Source organism: Leptosomus discolor, chromosome 14, assembly GCF_034619465.1.
Source record: "Leptosomus discolor isolate bLepDis1 chromosome 14, bLepDis1.hap2, whole genome shotgun sequence".
NCBI lineage: Eukaryota > Metazoa > Chordata > Aves > Leptosomiformes > Leptosomidae > Leptosomus > Leptosomus discolor.
The window spans coordinates 19,385,003-19,408,547 of NC_141404.1; the positions used below are offsets into that span (position 1 = coordinate 19,385,003).

The 23,545-nt window shown below is 40.6% G+C and overlaps 1 protein-coding gene across 2 annotated transcripts; it reads left to right on the forward strand.

Annotated features, from left to right (window-relative positions):
- The first annotated feature begins 985 nt into the window (after window positions 1-985).
- EEF2K (eukaryotic elongation factor 2 kinase) lies at window positions 986-23,306 on the forward strand. Of its 2 annotated transcripts, XM_086473015.1 has the most exons (18): window positions 986-1,231; window positions 3,041-3,091; window positions 4,860-4,960; window positions 6,550-6,610; window positions 7,512-7,549; window positions 10,244-10,415; window positions 12,222-12,371; window positions 13,868-14,000; window positions 14,673-14,800; window positions 15,404-15,605; window positions 15,882-15,949; window positions 16,718-16,795; window positions 17,561-17,623; window positions 18,899-19,033; window positions 20,248-20,436; window positions 20,837-20,961; window positions 22,381-22,559; window positions 23,197-23,306. In XM_086473015.1, the coding sequence occupies exons 1-18, from the start codon at window positions 986-988 to the stop codon at window positions 23,304-23,306; spliced, it is 2,229 nt and encodes a 742-aa protein (XP_086329141.1). The 2 variants fall into 2 exon arrangements, with proteins under 2 accessions (XP_086329141.1, XP_009947486.1); XM_009949184.2 differs by lacking the exon at window positions 3,041-3,091.
- The last annotated feature ends 239 nt before the right edge of the window (window positions 23,307-23,545 follow it).

A 23,545-nucleotide genomic window follows, 5' to 3' on the forward strand; every position in this document is an offset into this window, starting at 1 on the left:
ATTTACCTAGAATGTCACCTTCTGGGCTTAGAAATAGTTGAGCAGATGTTAGTAAAAACCCATGAGCTGTCTGCCTCATGCTGTTGCTTATACTTTCAATTTGCTTAGTTTACTTTGGAGGTAGGACTCAGGAGAAGCCAAACCCCACCCATCTTCTTCTCTTAGGGTTCAGGAAGCTAGTAAAAAGTTGAAATAACTAGTGACAAAATCAAGCTTTCTACCCTCTTTGGAAAAGAACTATTAACCAGGGAGAATATTTTTTTCCTCAAAGCTCTGCGCTTAAAGTGAACACAGCTCAGAGACTAGCTGGTGTTGAGCAAACTGCTGTATCTGCTGTATTTGGAGTTGAAAGATGATTGTTTAGATCACGCAAGAATGACCCAAAGTGAAATCCCTTCACAGAAGATAAGACAGAAGGGTTGAGGTACTCCTTACACAGACCTCCTCTTGTCTCTGTAGCCTACTACCGAGAGCACTTGGGCAGCAGCAGTGGAAGGTAGGCCTCCTTTCTTGGCCTCTTTTGTACTGTGTTCTTCTGAGGATGTTCTGGATAGCCTGGGCAAGTGGAACTCAAGCATTTCGGATAAGGAAGAATAAAAACATTCAGAGGAGGAGATAGGAGCATTAACACATGTCAGCCGTAGGCAGCAAGTGGTGTTTGCAGTCCCTCAGATTCTATAGTATTATTCTATACTCTGTTATCTTTTCTCTATCTCGTAGCAATTTAAAAACTGAGTGCCTTCTGGAAACTCGGATCTAGCACTGAGGTGTTCGAAAACAGGTACTCAGGGATCATTTTTATAGTGATACGCAAATGGATTTTTTCTGTCAGTGTGCTGACATCAGTTTCGTGCATCATTTGTTCTTTTAATAACAACCTTTTTTTTCTTTTCTTTTCTCTCCCACCCAGCTTCTTCCCTTTGCGTGTGTGTTGGAGTAGTGGCTGTTTTAATCATTGCAGGACTTAAACTGACCTCCCACAGAGATGGCAGACGAGGACCTTATTTTTCGTATGGAAGGGATTGATAATGCTAGATCGACTACAGCAAACTCAGGAAATTACCTTGATGCTGATAGTGATGATGAAGACAATTATTTCATCTGTCCAATAACTGATGATCCACTTTCTAACAACTCTGCTGGTATCAAAGTTGACAATTATTATAGCAGCTTAGCAAAAACTGAACAGTACAGTTCAAGCTCCTCTCCTAGAAATTCCTTTAGCTTTAAGGTAGGTATTGGCTCCAGCCTTCAGTAAGGTTTTTGTTTTACTTAGTTGGCATGAGAGACTCTAACTGCTTCATCTGTTGTAACTAACACTTTTCAATTAAAAAAAAATGTTTTTTCCAGACCTGCAGTTAATTCCATTAAGCCAATAGTCTGACACTGCCATTGAATTGCTTACTGTCCCTTTTAGTTCATTGGGAGATCTTCATCTATAAAGGCAGCAGATACCAGGTGAAGAATTCATAGCCATTATGATCAAACCATTAAAAAAGCAATACATTGATTGGGAGCTTTAAAGATCATACTTGTTGTAGGCTAAATTGGGGCCAGGCAGAAGATATTTTATTAGGTATTTTGCCCAGCGGAGTTAACAATCATAATATTTTTATGTGGACAAATAAAATTGTTAAATTACAAAATCATAATGATGGGTTTTCACATATGTTCTTTCTTAGGGAGCTTTTAACATGTTGACTCTTATGCTTGGGCATGAAGTGTCAATGCTGGCAGTAGTTCCTGGCAGTGTACTCGAGCAGTATCTGGCCTTTTTAAGATGAACAGCAAGCACAGCATTGTGGTGGGGTCAGAGGGGCCATAGCTGGTGCTTCCTTGGCAGTGTGTCCTGTTCCACTGTGCTCCCTTTGCACAGATCAGGCCAGGCAAAGGGAGAGGAACCCGCAGGCAAAGGAGCCTCAAGAACACAAGTGACATTTACTCTGTAGGTTCAGTGTTCCAAACATGCACCATTTGTGGTCAGCTGGCATGTCTCTTAGGTTTTGTCTAGATGAGGATATAAAGTGTTTTATTAACACATTTCTTGTTATAAATATTAACATACTATTTATTTAATAGATACTCTAAAATCTTGGTTATGCCTAATGCATGCTTTATTCCTGGAGAGATACCATATAGTTTATTTCAGTCGGCTAACGTACTGAGTAACACAATAAAAGTAAAACTGTCTTACCTGCACTAAGATTTTTACTAAGCTAGTTAACAAAAACATTAAAAGGTACAAATAAGGAAGGTGAACAATAAAAGTTTCATATAGACAAGGGGACAGATTTCAGTGTATGCTATGTTAAGCAAGTTAAGACCTGATAGAGAGCTCAGTCTTCATTTGTGTGTACATTTTAGCATGTACTAAACACTTGCCTCTGGGTTTGCAGTGTGAGTTCTGAGTCATGTGGCCTGAGATAAAACTGAGAAGGACTTGAGAAACTGCGATTATTTCCTCCTTCCTAAGCTATCATGTTGCTTCTGCAGAATATATGTGCCCGTGTTTTGAGCTCCCCAATGTCTGGTTTGGCATTTTAGCTCCTAGCACAGATGAAGTGGATTGAGTTGAAATGTGGAGCAAGCAAGTCTCAATCTGCTTAAGATGCAGAAATGGTGACTTCCAACACAGAGTGAAGCAGCCAGGCCTGGTAACATCTTAACCACAGCCTGATCTGATCAGAGTCCACCTCTTGGACCCCAAAGATAATGGCAGCGTGGGCCATTGATAATGAAATGCAAAGACAGATAAAAGTGTCACTATTAACTCTGTCTTTAACAGGACTCAGCAATGTTTAATTACCTAGTTAATAGGCAAGACCCTTTTAACACGTTTTCCACAAAAAAAATTGCCAACTTACCTCAATAGGTTTGTTCACAGATGTTCTAAAAATGAACTTAAATTCGGAATATAAATTGAAGAGTGGCTCTTAAGTGGAATATTTATTTAATTAACAAAGAGAACAGAGACTCTTTGTCAATCATTTGTCTTATCACGTGTATTTTCCTACTTTTATGTTTCTCATGCATCCTTTAGAATGACACACAGCATCGTTCTAAGCACGGCTCTGTGGTTGACCATAGTCGGGTAGGTTAAAAAGAAAATGTGAACACCATATCTAATAGATGCATTAAGATTTTTTTGGTTGTGGCTTTTTTTTTTCCTTTTATGGCCTATTTGTCGTTATATTATTGTCTGGGAGAACTGCTTGCCTTAGCCCATAAATCATCAATTCAAAACTAAAAGATATCTGTTAAATGAAACAATACCCATCACTTCTTTTAAAGCACCTATCTGTAGTTGCTTCTTCACAGTATTTCCTACTGTGGATAAGAATAGAATGGATGTAAGACGTCTACTTAGTGTGTGTGGCAGCCATATGCCTACAGCAGGAGAAAAATCATGCTGTTAGCATCGTTTCCATGAAGTCCACCTTCTGTTTGTTCGAAGATTAGAATACAGCTTTTGTACGAAGGACCTCACAAGATCAAGCACAAGTGATTGATTTGTTTAAATCATTACCTAGCATGGACAGAGATCACCTTTTGGAGAGGGGCCCTACTTGAGAATGATTTGACATAGATAAAGACCAGGCAATTCTACTTGCTTCTGTCTCTCCCTGTTTCTCTCATGTATATTCAAGTATGGAAGTTCACAGATCCACATGAAATATGTATCTTCACATGATCTGAGGCAACTTTGCTTATGAAACATGTAGGAAATCTTTCTCAGCATGTCTTTTAAATTTGTTTTATTTATTGTAGTACTGTGTTCGCTTTGTGGTTTTATTGTCAGAAAGAGGAACATTTAAATTGTTTGCAAGGTATGTAGATTTGCAGCTGAAATAAAAATAAACATGAAAAATTTAAAAGCTCAGCTGCTTCAAAAACTTCCTCGATGTCACTGCTGACACCAATTTATATGTATTTGTTTAGAAGTTTTGACTGAGATTTACAATCCAAAGGAGGAAAAAAACCGCAAACCAAGCCTTTTAAAAGTTACTGCTTCTTCATACTTGAAATTCAGTCAGAGAGGCAGTAACAAAATCTCAGAGCTCAGTATTTCTTTGCTGGTGGGGACGCAGAGTGGCCTTTTCTCCTGCTCACCTTGCAGAAGGCCTTTGGCACATCACAGGATTATGTCTCCAGTTCTCTTGGAAGAGTACAGTGTACAGAGGGAGAACAAAATGTTAGAAAAGCATCTAAATTGGCTGGTGGAGAAAGACTGTTTGTATTCCAGGAAAACTCCTTTAATTTTTTTTTTTAACTGGCAATTTGGTGGAGATTGAAATAGCTACTTGTCTGGAATTGTTACAATAATCATTTTTACAACATTTTAATTTTTTCTTTCTTATGCAAAATGCAATTCGGGGGCCCTGGGGTTTACAGAACTTTTTTTCTTTGTGCATATTGCTCTATCGCTAATGAACTTTTTAAAGCTTATTCTGCCAGCATATGCTGTTAGTTACAAAAAGTTAAAAATCAAAAACTGTAAGTGAATTTATATCATCTAGGTGTGACTTATCACTATTTGCAGCATATGATAGAGATATTTGCAAATTACATGTTTTGCAAATGATATTTGGTATATACTAGACCAGATTCTGTTCTCGGTAATGTTATGGCAGTGCAAACTGAACTGAAACCTCATGCTTTGTATTTATGAACTGTGTTTCATTATACTTAAAGCTACAAAATGTCAGAGTGGTCTTCTGTACCGCTTGGTCCCTGCTCTGAATAGTGCTTTGGGGGGTTGTATAGTTGCATGGTATTGGGATCCTGATGTGCTCTAGAAAATGCTGGTGTTGTGAGGTGCTGCTGATTACAAATAACCTGCCAGTTTGTAACTTCTTCAGGAAGCCTGGAAACATGCTATTCAGAAAGCTAAGCACATGCCTGATCCGTGGGCAGAATTTCATCTGGAGGACATTGAGACGGAACAAGCCACTCGTTACAGGTCTGGTGTTTTTTTCTGCTTTTAATGCTGATGTTAAACAGAATGTGCTGGTTTATGCAAGGGCTGTGTTTGTGTAGTGCAGAATATGTGTAATTACATGGCTGAAGAACTTTCAATAATGTCCAAAGTTAGTATGTCTTAACTGAATCTGCCAGGAATACATAAATACTGCATATCATCAAAAAATAAACCTTTTGGCAAACCAGCGTCATGCTCTTTTTCTCTCTCCCACCTAAGTAGTTTCTATGAGTTTCACCAGACAGGAAACAAGGCTGAAAACAATTTTCTAGTTGATTTATTAATACTGTAAACTTAAATCTAATAAGGAAATGAATTGCAATAAAGAGGCAGCATACTTGGTTTAAGTAGTTTAGAAAAAAAAGCAACATAACACTGTGTGCCTTTCCCAAAATAGCAGTTTCACTGTTGCCTGTCTATGCAGTATTGCTGCATGTGGCTGGAATTTAAATCCTTATAAAGCCCAGAATAGCTCACATGGTGTACGTGCTGAAGCTGAGTCTGGCCCTTAAACTATTCGCGGTGGTTTAGCACAGGCTTTGCCAAAACATTTACCCTACTGACACAGGTTTCTGGGTGGAAGGGATAGGAGTTAGAGGCCAGTTAATTACCACTTAGCATCAGTGTTTGGGGAGGCCTCCCTTCCAGTCACATAACACTGTCACGCAGTGCTGTTCTTCCCCATAAAATACATCTGTCCCTAGTCAGCCACAAGTCCTGAAATAGTTTGCATATTTTAAAATACAAGCAAGTGATTATATTGGTTGAGGGCTACTCAAATACCCTATTAAAAAGAGATGGCTCTGCTATTCCTATTTCCACCTCCTTTGCTGCAAACTGGGGATGATAGAGAATATATAAGGGGGTATAGGGGGTGTCTGCATGCATGAAGTACTTGGTGCAGGTTGGGGGAATTGGGCTGGAAACAATCATGTGTTGGTGACTCAACCACTGTGGTTCTCAATTTGGCTTTTACTGTGTTGGGAGTTAAGGGGGTGGGGAGAAACCACAGTCGTACTCTTTGTATTATGATAGTGTTGTGCAGAGACTTGCTTCTCCCTTGGTGCAGTGTTGGGCAGGTCTTGGCCCCGCTGGTTTTTGCAGCCTCATCTGGTGCTGTGTACTGCTCTCATCCTCCACAGCCCTGCGGCAGATCCCCAGCTAGAACCAGGTTTATGCAAGCTCAGGGTTGGGGGATACCCCCTGTTCAGTGTGTAGGGCTTGGTAAGGCCCTTTCTGCTCCCGGTGCACTGCCTAGGCATCTCAGAGGAGATTTAATATCAAAGCAGGTAAAGCCTAATTTGTAGTGTTGCAAAAGTTTAGCTTCTGCAATGGAATCTGTTCGTTGTCAGTAGGACTCAGTGTCTCTTCAAAGACCTATACATATTTTTTTCTTTCCCGTCTGAAGTGAAGAGGGCAGGAGTGTGGTGGGAGGACTAGAAGTTTTTGTGTTGGAGTGGCAGCAGTACTTTTTAGCAGTCAGCTGGAGATAAGGAAGGATAGGTACTGGGGATGGGAGGATTTGGATTCCCTCTGCACTTTTCTAAGAGGCACATCTCCTGATTTTGCAGGTACAATGCAGTTACTGGGGACTGGGTTGAAGATGAAGTCCTCATCAAGATGGCTTCACAAGTAAGATCACACTCTACTTCATCTTTATTAGCAGCCAAATTTGTCATTTCCTTCCTGTTAACTGAATAGTGGCAGCAAGATGTTCTCCTCATCTAGAAGTTTTGAAGTCTCAATGTCATTTTTTCTCCTACCTCTCATTTTCCTTGGCTCATCCGTTATGTTTTGGTGTCCCAACAGTCTTTTCTCCCCAGAGCGGAGTAGAACGTGGAGTCAGCCCTTCCCCCTAAGCGACATGAGGCATTTGTTCCTTTCCCAGTGTTGTCTCTGCCGTTCCAGCCCTTCCATTTCCTGCTGGCCTCACCTCCCTGCCTGGCAATAGTCCTACTATTTTGGGTGCTTCCAAATAATTTCTGTTCTTAGGATGAAAACAGACTGAATTTTTGGTATATGAGGGTAGAAGCTACTGTCACTTCCCAGTTAAATCATGGGGTTGGTGGTGAGTTGGAGTCGCTTTGCTCTGTGCTACTCTTGTAGTATCTGGCGTCTGGGGAGGTGATGCTGTTTGGCACATCCTGTATGAAAGCCTAAATGTAGAGAGCATGAGGTCTGTGAAGCCAGCTTGTCTAGGCAGTCACAACAGAGCTGATTCCAAACTGGAGAGAGAATTTAAATAGCTTCTTTAAAAGATAATGTCATGTCTGCTCCATGGGATATCGGGGGCAGGGGGGAGGCGGGGGACGGGCTGGGCTTATTCCCTGTGTCTTTTCCCCAGATTCCTATTTACAGTGCCAGTGAGTTTTCACTTTTCTTTGAGGAGATAGATATTGTATGGAGCCTGTTTGAGAACTGCTTTCTACGGGATATAAAGGAGGAAGACATGGTTGTGTCTCTAACTGGTCAGAAATTAACTTTGTGGAAATAGCAATGTTGGGTATTTGTTTTTTCTTTTTCTTTTCCCTAGCCTTTTGGCCGTGGAGCAATGCGAGAGTGTTTCAGAACGTAAGTATCTGCTGGCTTTATCTTTGTTGGCAGTATTTTGTTCTGTGATGACTGGAATTTCAGTTAGGTGCAGTGGAAATTGTATAAACTGTGGCTCCCCATTAGCTCCCCACTGTGCCTTTCTAAAAGGCATAGCTGAGGGGTTTATTCCTGTTTGTGTGACTCCAGTCACAGCACAGGGAGTGGGTTCAGAAAGCAGAAGATTCTTTTAAGGGAAGCACAAGCAACTATGATGAAGGTATCCAGTGAGTTTGCTTTGGAAAGTCAAGCCGTTGCCTATACTGGAACTGCAGTGGGCTGGATAATGTGCTATCATGTCCAGTTCCAGCAAGTATAATCAGCCTGTCAATTAGCAATTCATAAATTTATGCTATTTCCACTATGTCTTGCAGGCAAAAACTCATAAAAGTACAGAAGCAGCTACTTCGTTTCTGTGTTCCTGGTGTGCTAAAATATGTTTGAATTTGATATGAGGCTGTAGGTGTGTGCAGCCTGAAGGCCAACTTGAGGCCTGTAGTTATGCAGAGAAAAGGGGAAAGAATAGCTGGATGGTGCAATCTCAACTGGAAAAGCCTCCCTTGGCAAAAAAGGTTATCATCCCAGAGTTTACTTTGGATCGTGTGTACCAGAGTAATCCTGTTCTGAGTAAGGCAGAGCTTGAACACGTAACAGTAACTCTTTCCACAAGAGTAAAGTGGGGGGGAAGACAGAGGAGGAACTTTTCTTTCCTTGGGGAGTGTTCACAAATATGGTTGCAGGCATCAGCATCTAGCAATAAATCAGTTTGTTTGTGCTAGAGTTCCCCACCCTTTCCAGGCTCTGGAAATGAATGCTTCCTGGAAAATCTACGTCTGTGTTTAAAATTGTTCCTGCTTCTTTCCAGCTGCAGTATCCAGAGAAATTGCATTTCATGTCTCGTTTTACTTCTGGAAAGAGAGAAACTCCTGAGTGACAGAAACATGATGTTTTGAACTTGAGCAAAAAAGGGGAAAAGTAACTCCTCGGTCCTCCAGTTTGGCATTGTTTCAATATTGGTTCATGCTGGTGGTTCTGTTCTTGCAAAGCCAGATAGAGCAGTGAGTGAAGCCTAGGAAGTAACAAATCTTAGCCTGCTGACATTGCTTTTAGCTTTTGTTATTTACTAGATTCCCCTTTACCAGTGCCTTGAGTAGTGCCATAAACAGAAATTTTTCTTTACAGCTTTGCCTTAATATGAAATATAAATTATTTCATTATAAATGCCTTAATATAAAATAAAATAAATTTGCCTGTTATACAAAGAAAGCGTAACTCGTATGTCAGCTTCCTACTGCTGGATTTTCTGTAACTCTAAGTGGTGCACTGATACTTCCCATCTGGGGATCTCTCTTCTAGATTTTTCAAATTTTGCAAGTCTTTAGTCATGACAGTGACAGCGTTATCTGCACTTGGCTCAATGAACTTCAGAGACTATTTGCTTTAGAAGAGCATGTGCTGGCTTGTTTTATGCAGAAAAATGTGTTTCTTCAGAAAACTGGAAAGGTTTCAAATCGTGGCTGAAATTCTTATCTCACTTGCTTGTTCCTTCTTTCCAAGGCCTCTGTTGTAGCAACTGTCTGCCCATCCCTGCAGGAGGACAGAGAACCTGAAGTTGCTTTGCCTTTAGTGTCCCCTGTATCAAGACCTCTGCACCAAGGTCTTGGGAGGGAGAGAGGAAAGGAAAGAGGGAGAGGCTTCAGAGTTTGAGTGCTGTTACTAGCTTCTCAAAATGTACAATTTGCCATGGCACCAAGAAAGGCTCAGAGAAGCATTGTTTGTTACTGAGGAGAGGATGAGAACTGGTTGGTAGCCAGGTGTGCCTTAGTCTAGGTAGTCGTCTTCATACTCCTCCCCCTTCAGACTGGCTTGGCATTGCTGGGGTCTCCAGCAGTACCACTGCTGCCACAGGAGAGGGGTTTTATGCCTTTTTGTTATCTTCTCTGTTGAATTAATTTCTCACAGAGGGGGAGAAGTGCTTTCCCACTTGTGCCCCATATAAATGCATGAGACTGCTTTAGGAAAGAAGACTGTGTCTTCTCTGGAATTCTTAATAACAATGGTGGGTTTTTTTTCCCATTTGACTTGAATGTTGGCATCTTCTGCATCCACTGGGTACCTGCTTAATCCATTTGTTGTCAGCCAGCAGATCCTCAAAGTCTTCCCCCCCACTTTTGAGGAATATGTGGATTAAAGATTTGCACATCAACAAAAGTTAAAAGCTACATCGTAAGAACTGTCAGGTGCAGTTTTCCTTCTGGGAGCATGGGCAATACTGAGTTGTAACCCCTGTATGTGTCACCCCTGTCCTCTCAGTTCATATTTGAAATGTCACTCCCTGTTAATTTCTGCAGAAAATAATTGTTGACATTAATACAGGGCGTTGAGGTGGCACTAGCCCTTTCATACTTTGGGTTTGAGGGGAGCAGAGAGGGAAAGGAAATGTGAAAAGGAGGAAGTCCAGAGTAGAAGCAGCTGCAGTCGAACCAAACGGGCACTTTGGCATGTCCCAGCTGTTCACGTGGGATGTTGCTTTTTCTCTTGCCCCCTACCTGTGCTTCACTTTGCAGCTAGAATATCTGGTAATTGAGGGTAATGCTGATCTGCAGGCAAAGAAATGGGAAAGATTGAATTAAAACTCTTGGTTTTCCTTTCACCAACTATTGATTTGTCTTTCAGGAAAAAGCTGTCCAACTTCTTACACACACAGAACTGGAAAGGTGCCTATAACTATGTTGCCAAACAATACATAGAGAGTGTGGCCAGGGATGTGTATTTTGAGGATGTCCGGCTTCAGATGGAAGCAAAACTCTGGGGAGAAGAGTACAACCGGCACAAGCCACCAAAACAGGTACATTCAGAGATCTTGCTAAGCAAAAATACAGTCTCACTCTCCTATTAGATTAGTTTTCAAATGAATTTAGAGGGAATTACTTGTTCACATTCCATTAAATTTAAATGCTTAGATAGATTCTTCTGTCCTACTGTGTTTTCCATTAAACGATACCTGATTTTTAATGAAGTAAATGCAGAAATTGCTTTATATTTCCCGAATTAGGGATTGTGTGTTTGTGAATGTCTGACTGTTCTCAGCTGTTGACTGAAGTCCAAAATGAAATGGTGTTTGATATTTGCTTTGCTATTTTTTTATATTTGCCCAGCTGCTTTTGAGATAAGCAGAGATGTCACAGAATTTATTGCAAATAGGAGTCTCAGCAAGCACTTAACTGTTAGTGCTCCAGGAAGGCAGATGCTTAAAGCTTGCAAACCCATCTAGATGCCTAATTAGCACTGATTTTTTTAAAAAGAGCTGGAAACCTGAATAACTTTACAAAGCTATTCAAATACAGCTTTCTGAGGAGTGATCAAGAATTTTTAGAAAAATTAAGATACTGTGGCTTTGTTTCCTTCAGGTGTCTCAGTGACAATACTAGCATGTTAAGATGTATGAAACTCCCAGGTGTATGGAATATCAGACTAGGCTCAGGGTATCAAGAGAAGTTCCCATCCTCTGCGCTAGGGATGTGCGTGAAGAGGTGGTTCTGCTGCTTTGTGGCTGTATTTCTGATTCTGGGGTCCATGCTAAACGTTTGGTACGGCCAACGTGGCTTTGCACTTTGCCGTGCTGGTAAGTTGGATAGCTGCTGGTCAAAGCTGGCCGTTGCGTCCTGGATAAAAACACCTTGAGCAGCAATTATCTTGTTAAAAGACAAGAAGCTAAAGTGGAGGGATGAAGGACTGCAGCTGTCACTCACTCACAGCCAGTAGCTCCTCTTTGAGTGTGTCCATGGTATGTGTCAGTGAAGCTGTCAAGTCCTGTTAATCCACAGCTGATACTGAATGCCTGAGTGTAACTGTGACTTCGAATGAGTGGAAGAGGCAGCTTGTAGGAATGGTGATGTGCATGCACTGTGGTGTCTTGGTTCCTGCACTTGGCTCTACTGCAGACTGTGTGTGACGTGATAAGATGCTTGGGTCAAGAAGTCTGCCTCAGTGTGGGGGCCTTAACAGTTTAATAGCCAAAATGAGTGCCTTTGAATATATGGACTACGTACATTGCCTCCCATATGAGGGTTACTTAGTAACTACCTGTCTCCCAACAGCGAGGTGAGGTACAGAGTGAAGTGCACAGAGAGGAATCTAGAAATCTTAAAAGTTTTAAATGCCATGTGGGGGAAAAGATGTAAGCAAAGTGAGAGTTGTGATGGTTTCTCTTTTAGGAACGTGTCTGGGACAGAGGGAGGAGGTGAGACAGGATACAGAAATGTCCGAATGGTAGACGTCTCAGTCTTCTGAAAAGGCATTTCTTTGAGTTGTGCAGTAGTTTCTAATGTTTTGCTCTCTGAGTATAGATTCTTTGAGTGTACTCTTAAGGTACCCACAAAAATAAAATAAAAAGCCCACACTTACTAAGAATTTTTCAGAGGGATTTATTGCAGAAGTGAGCTGTTTTGAAGTGACTGCTTTTAATTTATGAAATTCCTCCAATAACCTAAGAAGCACATGACTCTTCCCCCACTCCCTTGTTAAACAGACAGATATTTGCAATTGTTCAGCTTCTTTTATTGGGAAAGTTTTCACAGCTGGAGGATTCACACACACTTTGATCTGAAGACAGTATTCTGTTAGTCATTGTTTATCTTCTTTCTCTCCCCAGGTGGATATAGTACAGACCTGTATTATTGAAATGAAGAACAGACCTGGAAAGCCTCTCTTTCATCTGGAACATTACATTGAGGGCAAATACATCAAATACAACTCAAATTCTGGATTTGTGCGAGACGACAACATTCGTCTTACTCCGCAAGTGAGGCTTTGTTTAATGCTTTCCATAGAGTCTGCTGCAGGAATTTCTTGGCTCTATCCAGATGTCTTGCATTACTGCCAAGAAAGGAAACTGCAGGCTTTCCAGTACAATGCCAAATTATTTTCTCTTTTTGCAGTATGTCTGCACCTTATTTGGGCCTGCTCTTTCAAGAGCCGAGTGCTTCTGTATTGCATTTCAGTGTCTGTTGCTTTTTGTTGAATGTGCTTAATACTCTTAGGAAACGTTAAGCCCTTTTGACTCCAATCATAATTGCAGACTTTGACATATTTCAAACTCTCTTCAGATTAAGGCAGGAAGAGAGACCTCTCATGTACTATGTACTGAATAGTCTTCTGGTGCCTCATGCACAAAAGGAGGTGGCAGATACCCAACTCATATAACTAAACATCTAGTCCATTTGCATATAAGAATGCGTTTTTTTCAGCTACAGCCTCTGAATAGGTGAATCTGAGATCGCATATAGAAATACAAGTACAGATCTCAAGTGATTCTTGGGTCTCATAAAAGAACTTTAAAATGCTGGCGAAAAATGCAAAGTGGTCAGCGTAGCAAAGGAGTGTTTTACTGGGGCTTGAGGGTTTTGTTCTTTTAATTTTTTCCCCCTATTTTTAAGGTATTTCTCATGCAGAGGGTTTATGTTCTGGGCTGTCTTTTCTACACTGAATCAGTGCTATGCTTGCACAGGTTGGGAACAAAATGTTCTGAGAGATTTGCTGTAGTTAAAATGTTTGTCTGTCATCACCAGTTACCTCCCCCAGGCCTGGCAGTGCTTTTTTGGAGGCCTTCCCAGAAGATTCCTAATGTCTCAGCTTTATGCCAAAGAGAAGGGCTTTTATACATCATTCTTGAAAAGCTGCATTTAAAGGGTAGAAAAGTAATTTCATTATCTGCTACACGAATGCAGAGCCAGATCAGCCGTTCAGGGGAACTCCCAAGGGCGTGGTAGAGGAAGGAGAATTTGTGGGGATGCTCAGTTTTGGTTTTTTTTTTTCTTCCCCAAAACGTGGCAGAGCTTTGCCTGCTGGCAGGAGGAAGCAGTGTTCCAGGGCTGCAGAGGTTGGAGATACACAGGCACAGCCGGAACGTTTATGCAGAAGTGATTCTGCACTGGCTTCAGAGCCCACTGTTGTTCCCTCTGCCAGGCAGGTCCCCACTTCTTCAGGTGAAGACTGTAGTGGAAAATACGATCTCCAGTGCAGGAAGGAGGAATAAAACAACCTCCTTTCCCCTGCGTGTTCCCACTGCTGCTTTTCGCCCTACTTCTTTTAGCATATCTCTGAGTGGGGGCAGGCTGCAGAAGCAATCTACTACATGCTTTTAGTCTCTCATTGCTTTCAACATGATGTTTATACCAGTTATATTTCACAAAGAGTGTTATCAGACTTCTTTGCCCATTTATAAGTGGTGAATATGTGTTGCTGTTTTCAGTAGATCAAGGGAGAGTTTTCTCAGACATCTTGTATGGTTCTTCTCAGGCTTTTAGTCACTTCACCTTTGAGCGCTCAGGACACCAACTCATTATTGTTGATATCCAGGGAGTTGGAGATCTTTACACGGACCCTCAGATCCATACAGAGAATGGTACAGATTTTGGAGATGGCAACCTAGGTAAAATCAATGATCGTGTTTCGTATGCTAATAGATGCTTATTTTCTCTTCCCAGCTGTCTGCTGAGTAGCCACTGCACAGCTGAGTGAACAGGCAGGTTTCTGAGGGTCTTGCAAACAGCTGGGGATGTTCTGTTGTAAGGAGTTTTTGACCCATGCAGCTGTAACATGACAGCAGATGTAAAATGAGAGCTGATCTTGGCTCATGTCTCCTGGCCTAATCTTAAACCAAACAAGTAATGAAATTAAGTAGCTTCTTATAACGTGAGAGCAATAATCATGGCCTTTAATTTCCTTGCCATGTTGCAGGAGTGGATGCAGCTGAATGTGGAGAGATAAGCCTTGCATACTTTTAGAGCACCAAGTGACCGTACATCGAGTTGTTCGTAGGACACAGCAAGTTTTGTAAGCAGGATCAAATTTAGGCATGTTTCTCAATGATGTGGCTAGATTAAATTTATTATTATATCCTGTGCATACATAGCTTTTGAAGATTTTGCAGACTTACAGGTGTTAAAATAAAGTGGAAGTGGGTTGAGCTGTGTGTGCGACAAAGCACTTCCTTTCTGTTTTGACTTCTTAAAAAATGCCTTGGGACTTCTAGATTTTAATAATTAAACCATCATATAAACTGAGTAAACTCTTTCTCACTTTTTTTTTTAAAATGCTATAGGTGTTCGAGGTATGGCCTTGTTCTTTCATTCGCATTTCTGCAACAAGATTTGCAAAAGCATGGGCCTCGCACCATTTGATCTTTCATCCAAAGAGAAAGATGCCTTGGATTGTAATAAAAAATTACTTGTAAGTGCTTGATGAAGAAAGTCTAACTAAGCAGAATAACTGGTTTATTCTGTCTTTAAAAGCCCTGTAAATAGAACTGAAATAGCTATTTACATGACAAATAAAACCACCTTAATCACTAATGTTGCAGTTTAAAGTACAGCAGTTTAAAGCTAACTTATCCATACTTGTCTCTGAATTAATGCTGTAGCTTTAATTAATAAGGAACCTTGTACCACATGTATATTTAGGACCAAGTATCACTGAATGCTGAAATGATTAGTGAGTTTTGTATCTCACAAACCTAATTTGTGGAGAAAAAAAGAATAGAACTGCTCATCTTTAACTGATCTCAGTTTCACTGATATTAGTGGGAATGGGACTTGATGAAATGCTTTGAATGAAACTCAGTCCTAAACAGAACTCACTCTGACTGATAACGGTGCCAGGACTTGAGATTTCGTTGGGGTGTAGAACTTTTCAAAGCAAATACTTACATATCCGTGTGCATATTTATACCCCCCTTTTGTGGAAGACCCCTGATAAATATTCATGTTGGCTTATGTAGCATGCTTAGAATACAGAGAAGCATTATTCATGGGACTTTCTTGTTAATTTACCAAGGAATCTGCTCAAACAATTCTCCGTGGCACAGAGGAAAAATGTGGCAGCAGCCGGGTGAGAACAGTCTCTGGTAGTCGGCCACCTCTGCTCTTCCGCCTGTCTGAAAACTCTGGAGATGAAAGCATGAGCGATGTAGCATTTGACTCCCTACCCTGCTCTCCTTCCTCGGCAACCCCTCACAGCCAAAAGATGGACATGCTTAGTGAGTGAGCCTCCTGTGTAACTTCCTTGGGATTCCTGAACATTTGACAGTGGCTTGTTTTATTTTGTTAGTTTTAAACGCAACAGCATGTTGTATTTAGTCCAGAATACTTCTCCAGCATTCCTCTTTGAGCAGAAATAGAATTAAAAGTACTTCTATGTAGATAATAAATGCACAGATGCTTCTGTGAAAAAACTGCGATAAAATGTTGGTATCTAGAGCTTTCTCCTCAAGCCTGTTATCTTTACAATAAGAAGCAAATATTTTTCTTCCTAGATTGGCCTGTCTTCAATGAATTAGATAATTTGGTTCACAAAGACTATGATCAGCTTGATAACCAGAGGGTGAGTGTCTTTCCTGAGATTGCAGTTCCTTAACGAATGTGTCTTTGAACGATCGCTTGAAGGCTTTGTTCAGTAAAAGCACATAAAAGTGCTCTGCCTGCTTTCATTGCTGCAGGTCATGTTACCTGCATGCATATGCTGTTTCTAATAAAGGAACAACATTTTATTTTAAAATAGTTTTTTTTTTTTTTTTTCCCTCCAGAAATTTATTTGCATCTAGTGTGTTTTAGCAGATAATTAAAGAGTGTATCTGTTCCCTTGCCTGCATGGTATGTCTTTGGCACTTGTGCCAACTTCTGTGATATGAAAGCTAAACAGAATCCCCATTGATTGTGTCTGCAAATACTGGTGCTGTGGGATGTTAGAAAACCTCACCTGAGGAGACTGCAATAAACTTGCAATGGATATTTTCCAACCTAGGGCCTTAGTGATAGGGGCTGTCAGTTACTGTTTTATCTTTTTACTGACTGCCACTGAAGACTGAAAACTATACTAAGTGGACTCTTGGTTTGATAAAGTATGTGAGTCCTTGATTTTTATTTTTTTTTAATGTAGCTAAGAAAGAACACAAGCTTGGACAGTACCTTCTGGGTCATTAAGTCCTGTTATGTCTGTTAGAGGTAGCACAACATACAATCATTTTCATCCAGTATATCCATCCAGCATATCTCGTTGCACCAGCAGAAGATTTTCTCTGGGAATTGTCAAGCTGAGATCCTTACAAAGGGTAGTGCTAATGCTATGATGTTTTGTTCTTATCTTCTGTAGGATTTTGAAAATGGTGGAGACAGTGGATATCCCAGTGAGAAGCGGAGTGAGCTCGAAGATCTGGATCATAGAGAGAGGGTAAGGACCGTAGTCCTTAGAGTCTTATTTTTTTATCCCTCTTGATCTAGACTTTGTAAACAGAGGAAATGGTTGGAAAGAAATTCCCACACGTTGCAAAATTAGTTGTTCATCTTGGGAATGTTAATGATGCTTTTATAGGGAAAAACACTATTTGTAACCAGGAGCTTAATTTCAAATGTTATGTTGGGTTGCATATTGTTGTAGGTTTTTTTTTTTTTAAGTATTCTGTATTGCATTTGAGAAATGTAGCCACCTTCTTGTCATATGGAATCCATGTATGTGATCTGCTTCCAGGCTCGTTTGCCCTTTCTGCTTTCTATGACTTCATATGGCTGGGGATATCACAGAACTTAATGTTGTTGTCAGTTAATAATATGCAACTCTAGAATTTCTGTGTGTTAGTTGTTCACTCCTTTAAAATACAAACTTTTAAGTAAATGCTTTTTGACCTAAAGATCTTCACTAGATATTTAATTAGAAGATAGGAAAGAGAATACTGCTTCCAAAGATACCACTCCTTTTGTGACCTTTGAAGCAGCAAGATGTTTGTCATGGGATATCCAGTTTACAGGATTAAAGCCTGGGTGTGCCATATTCTTCACAGTTTCAGTATGTTTCTTTTTATATTGTGATATCACTGAGAGGAGAAACTATCTTGGTCATTGTCAATATTAATTTTGTTGGATAGGAGTAGTCTAGGGGGATAACTAGCACACATCAGTTGCTGCACATCAAGTGATACAAATCTTTGCATTAACATAGGGCCATTCAAACAACAACCGAAGAAATGAATCTGATGAAGACAGTTTGGGAAGCTCTGCAAGGGTAAATAAAGCAGAAATGTTCATAGACAATGAGTTTGCCACTCTGCTTGTCCTTTGTTCCGCTTACCTGTCATGTAACTTCACATCACTAAATCAGAGAGCAGTTTTCCTTCCTTTTCAGCCACAGAATATGTTTCTTAATATTAACTTACCACTCTGTGCTGGTTCCTTTTTTGTTTTGTCTTTATTTTCCAGTTAAAGTACTGTTATAAACAAATTGTCACCTCTGTAACTGAACGCTGACATAAATCGGTGATTAAGCATGCATTTCTTGCTTTAAAAAGAAATAATTGTAGTTCTATGGATTTTTTTTTTTCTCCTGGCTAACTAGATTGTACTTCCTTTCTGCATTTTATTTTTGGAATTGTGTCCCATACGTGGTTGGATGACTTTTGAAAAACATGTGGTGTTTGAAATATGTGACTGTAGCTCTCTCCACTGTGAATCTAACGGAGCTAGGGAAGACCAGACCATCTTGTATGTTTTTACAAAGTATAGCTTCTGTGAGAATTAGTTTCTGTGGCTATAAACTTAAACAAATAACTATTCTGCAAGGAAAGAAAAAACAGAGCTTTGACGACAATGAATAATTTACTTAGATACGCTTTTCGAATTTCCTTGTAATGATTATGTATTGCTGTTTCAGGAAATTGAAACAGCTTTAACAGACTCAAGTTTTGTGCCAATAACCTTCCCTCTTGTGCTTCCCCTGTGTACTTCCAAAGGCTTTCATTTTGATAGGATTGGTTTTAGCTGCTGTTTCCCATCCAGCCATTATGTTGAAAAGTTGTTTGTTCTCATTTGTGTTGGACATCCTGAGAAACACCAATGTGTGTATCTGCCTATCATCTTCTGCACTGTTACTTCTCATTTTTCTAGAGTTGTATAACGCAAGCAGCATTTAAAATGTTTTGAACTGAAATTGTGAACAGAAAAGTATGGGTTTCATTTTTTTGTGCATGGATAACCTCAGTGCTTGCAGTGTGACTGTTCAGGTGCTTGTTTTTGTAAGTACCTTTTTTCTGATTCAGAACTTAAGATAATGCTTTGCTTCACTGCTTTGCTTCACTGCTGTAATCTATGGAAGTTACTTGATGTTTGGATTAGAAATGGTGGGCTTTACTCTGTCTCTGTATGAAAAATAACAACTTACTAACAGGACCTTTGAAAGCTGTGTCTTAAATTAACAGAGGCTTTGATTGCTGGATGGTAATCCATATGAATAGTATGGAAATTTTAATTTTGAATAGAAATAATAGTATATTACCTATTTCAGATCAGTGTGGAGAAATGGAATCTCTACAACTCTTCCAGAGTCCACATCCACAGACCGTCGTGTGTTGCCCAAGAAATTCAGAGGCTTAATGCGCTAGAACTTGAAAAGAAAATTGGGAAGTCAATCCTTGGGAAGGTAGGATGGGACTAGTAATCCTCTTCTTTCCAACTGGAAGGAAACGTCTTGTATTCATTCCTTACATAGAGGTGTTGCCCTGCGTGAGTTATTTGTGCAGGTGAAAATGAATAACATGTCTATTGCTTTCTGTCACCTAATCGTATTTTATACGGACATCTAAGCTCAGGAACCCATGGATTCCATCTTTTGGACTCGCAACATCTCTGCTTGTTTGGGCAGGACTATGCTGTTGGTTCGTCTGCCCTTCTAGCAGCAGAGAAGATATAGTGGGACAGATGTGGTGTGCCTGACCCACATACCTTGCAAGTAGGCCACGTTGGGCTCCTGAAAAATGGTAGCATGGACCTACTGGTTTTACTCCAGACTATCCCAGACAATGCAAATGAGAAGGAGGTTTGGGTCTACATGCAAAGCACACAGTGTAGATCTTCCTGAACATCCTGAGAGCCTCGGATGTTCTCAGACCTTTTGGTTTGAGAAGAAACCTGCCTTTCCCTTGGGGAGGGGAGGAAAAAAACCAAAACCTCAAAATCCCATGGCATGTTTGGAATGAAATCCTGCCATCACTGACAATAAAGGATTCAGTGGTATGAGGATTTTACCTTGGCTAACCTTCTTGATTTTCTAGGCCTCAGGTTAGTTCCTTTCTTGTGAGGGCCCTTGCTGCACATAAAAGTCTGTGACCCATGGTCACTGCCATTTGCCCTGCTGGCTGGTGTGTTAGGCAATTGCAGGCTGGGTGCCTTTAACTATGACTCTCTCCTAAAGGTCTCCAGGGCCCTAGCAGATATGCTGGGACATGCTCCTAAGACCTGGTACTCTGCTGTGGCAACCTGCTGGGATACTGCTTAGGGCACACTGATGTGGGAAGGTGTTGTGGCAGCTACTGTCTTGATGAATTAGGTCTTTTATCACTAGTAGTCAAGTTTATAAAGCTGTATGTGTCTAAGCTTACAGATCTGGAGAGGCAGCTGCACTGCATATAATAATTGCTTTTTGCTTGTTTAGTATGTTCAGGCACAAGTCAGGCTCCAAGTCTATGTGTTATCAAACTAGTCCTCTGCTCAGTCTCAGAGGTACACAATTAGCTGTAATTAAAGTAGTCACCACAGAGGGGTATTTTTGTGCCTAAGTAACGTATGGGCACAGGGCTTTTGAAGAAGCAGATCTATAATTAATACTTGTGTCTCTTTCCTGTACGATTGTTTTAGGTTCATTTGGCCATGGTTCGCTATCATGAAGCTGGGCGTTTCTGTGAGAAAGACAAGGATTGGGATCGGGAGTCGGCCCTGTTTCACCTGGAGCATGCTGCAGACTGTGGGGAGCTGGAAGCCATCGTTGGGTTAGGACTCATGTGCTCTCAGCTGCCACATCACATTCTTTCTGAGGTCACTCTAGAGGTAAACAGAAAAATCAAAGAAAATGCCAAAATGCAGGATTGTGGCCCATTGTAAAAATAACATAAGAATAGCAGAAAATGGAGAGAAAACAATAACCATAGTTAGGTGTTCTGTAGCCTTTTCAGAGAAAATAGATGAGTTTGTAATTAAGGACTTGGACAAAGCAGCATAAAATGCTCCCTGTTCCTGGTTTTGCCAGCAAATTACTGCATACCTTTGGGAAGTTTTTGAAGTGATCTTTACTATTCAGCCTCTCAGTTTCTTGTGGCTCATCCTCTTTCTCAGACATACTAAATACTTGCAGCCATTACTGACTTGGAGAAACTGCATTTATTGTTAGAGGAAGGAAGAGTTGGTTTTACTTAAACACACATTTTACAGGTTTTGTTTGTTTTACTAGGACACAAAGGAGAACAGAAATAAAGGATTTGATTACTTGCTGAGAGCAGCAGAAGCTGGAGACCGGCCTTCCATGATTCTGGTAGCAAGAGCATATGATACAGGTGTAAATCTTGGTTCAGACAGGTAATGTGCATGACTTAACTTGGTGGTACTCCACAGCGGGACGGGGTTGGAGAAGCACTTGCTTCGTGTCTTTCATTCGCATAAAGAGCTGCTACGGAGTAGGGTGTTGGAGTTACTTCAACCTGGTGTGAATAAAAGCAGGGTTTAGGCTATGATATATCAATACAGAAAGAAAATCAGAGATCATTTCTGCTGTTGGACGCCTGCATGTATGTTGGATCCACTTGCATGTTTGAGTTTAGCCTTTATACCAAGGCTGCCCTATGATAGCCAAGGTTTTTTGTTCTGAAGTTGGTGATAAAACTCCCCTTGACTTCACTAGGAGTTGCATATTTGAAAATCATGGGATCAGCGGGAAAAAATGAACACGAGTTATTTTTGAGATAGAGTACCCAAAAAATAAGTGAAAAGTATTTGCAGCTGCCATGTGTGCTCCTTAGTGATTTTTCTAAAAGCACAGCTTTTTTTAGAGTGGGGTGTTTTTTTTCTAATTAAGCTGTGAAAGAAGCTGTAGAACAGGAGAAATAAATGAAGTAGTAAAGTGACTATAGATGAGATGCAGTGGGATGAATGAAGTATTTGTCACGGTCATAGTCTTTCACTGCTCCTCATAATAAAAGTAGGAACAAAAATTTCACAGGAACATAGTGCTAAGGATGGCACTTTTAATTAAGGACAACTTTAAATTTTAAGAAGTTTAAAAGTGCTTTTGCGTGAGCATCTCTTAATGTGGCCAGCACTCCTATCTTTATAGGAGGGATAGGAGCAGCATTGTGACTGAGAACTAGATTGTGATTTGTCAAAAGGCTACACAGTATATTGGTTTGAAGGTTTTTTTAGCATTTCAGATGAGGTTTTTAAAAGTGAACAAATAGGAATTTCCTGAAGTATCAAATATAACAGGGATGATAGTGATTTTTCTGCTTTTGTGTTGTAGCCTGTCTTTGTTATTTACAGGAGTTTCCTGTTTTGCACAACAGTGGAACTCTTGGCAATGGTGAAATTTAAAATAACATTAAATTTCTCATTGGAGTGCGCTGAGCATTCTCAATATGAAAGTCGCTGGCTTTAAAGTATTTGTGAAACAAGATTCTCTGCAACTTCAGAAAATCAGTTCTCTTCACAAATATAAATATGAGACCAAAACCAACTAGTAATGAAGCTCAGACTCTGGAGTTCAGCAAGACACTGCAGTCTGATACTTTCTCCTCTGTAATTACTGCATATAGTGACCCCAGCCCCATTTTGATACCGTGACCTGATGCTGCAGTGCAGTTAGTGAGCCTCCATGAGAACATTTCCTTTCTTAGAGAGCATCAAGGCCCTGAGAAGCTAGTGCAAAATTGAATTCTGAATCTCCAGTGCACAGTACATTTGTTTCCTAAGGTAGCCATATTAAAAAATGATTTTTAACTTCAGAGTACAGGATTGGAAGGAGGCACTGTACTGGTACAATGCTGCACTGAACATGACTGACTATGATGAGGGAGGTGAATATGATGACACTCAAGATGAGCCCCGGTATCTGCTTCTGGCCAGGGAAGCAGAGATGTTAATGATGGGAGGGTTCCACCTGGGTAAGGATCCGCAGAGATCAGGTGAGGCCTCACTTTGTTTTTGTAATCAGTAATCCTGCTTTTCCTTCCCTTTTCCCCCAGCATGTACCCCAAAATACATTTCCTGCTTCAGCTTTAAAAACCATATAGAGGGTCAGTACCCTCAGTTTTGTGGATGAAACTGTAATGCGGGATGATACAAGGCTGGAAGCAGGGAAATAAGAGACCTTGCCAATGGCAGGGGTTGTGGGCAGTGCCAGGTATAGTCCTGTGACACGCTGAGACAGTAGCAGGCAACCTTCCCTCCCTGTGAGGCCTCTGAACTGCAGGTTGCTGCTTGTATTTTGAGTTACACCCATGACTCCCAGGCCCTACGCAACATTATCTTAGTTGTTGTGTAATCTACATGTCAGGCATCTAACAGAGTCCTCTTGGGGGGACCCTACAGGCCAGTCCTATTTCCAGTCCTTCCAAATACATGGAAGAGACATCAGCAGCCAGTCATACAAGTTTCAATTTGAAGAGCAAAAGCCAGATTCCCAGCTGATGTACTGAAGCTATTAAAATACACCCATACGTCCAGCCCTGTATTTTGACCTCAATTTCCCTTTTTGTCCTTTAATTTGTCGTTTAATTTTCTTTAGCCTGTCAGCATAACTGACACTGTTTCCTTCTCTAGGTGAGCTGTACACGGAGGCAGCAGAAGCAGCCATGGAAGCCATGAAAGGCAGATTGGCAAACCAGTACTACCAAAAAGCAGAAGAGGCTTGGGCGATGATGGAAGAATGATGCTGCAATTAAGCAGTTCTTGTATATAATCTTTTTTAATAGACCTGCTGCATTTGCAGCTAAAAAGATATATTTTTATGTGGTGTTACCAGTTTCTTTTTTTGTATTTTAGTTTTCTAATTTTTTTGAGGAGAAAAATCCAAATGTAAGTGGTACGTAGGGTGCCATAGCATACTTCTGCTAGTGTTTTAAAGCTGTAATACAGACACGCTTGACCTTTTGTATGTTTCAAACTGTCA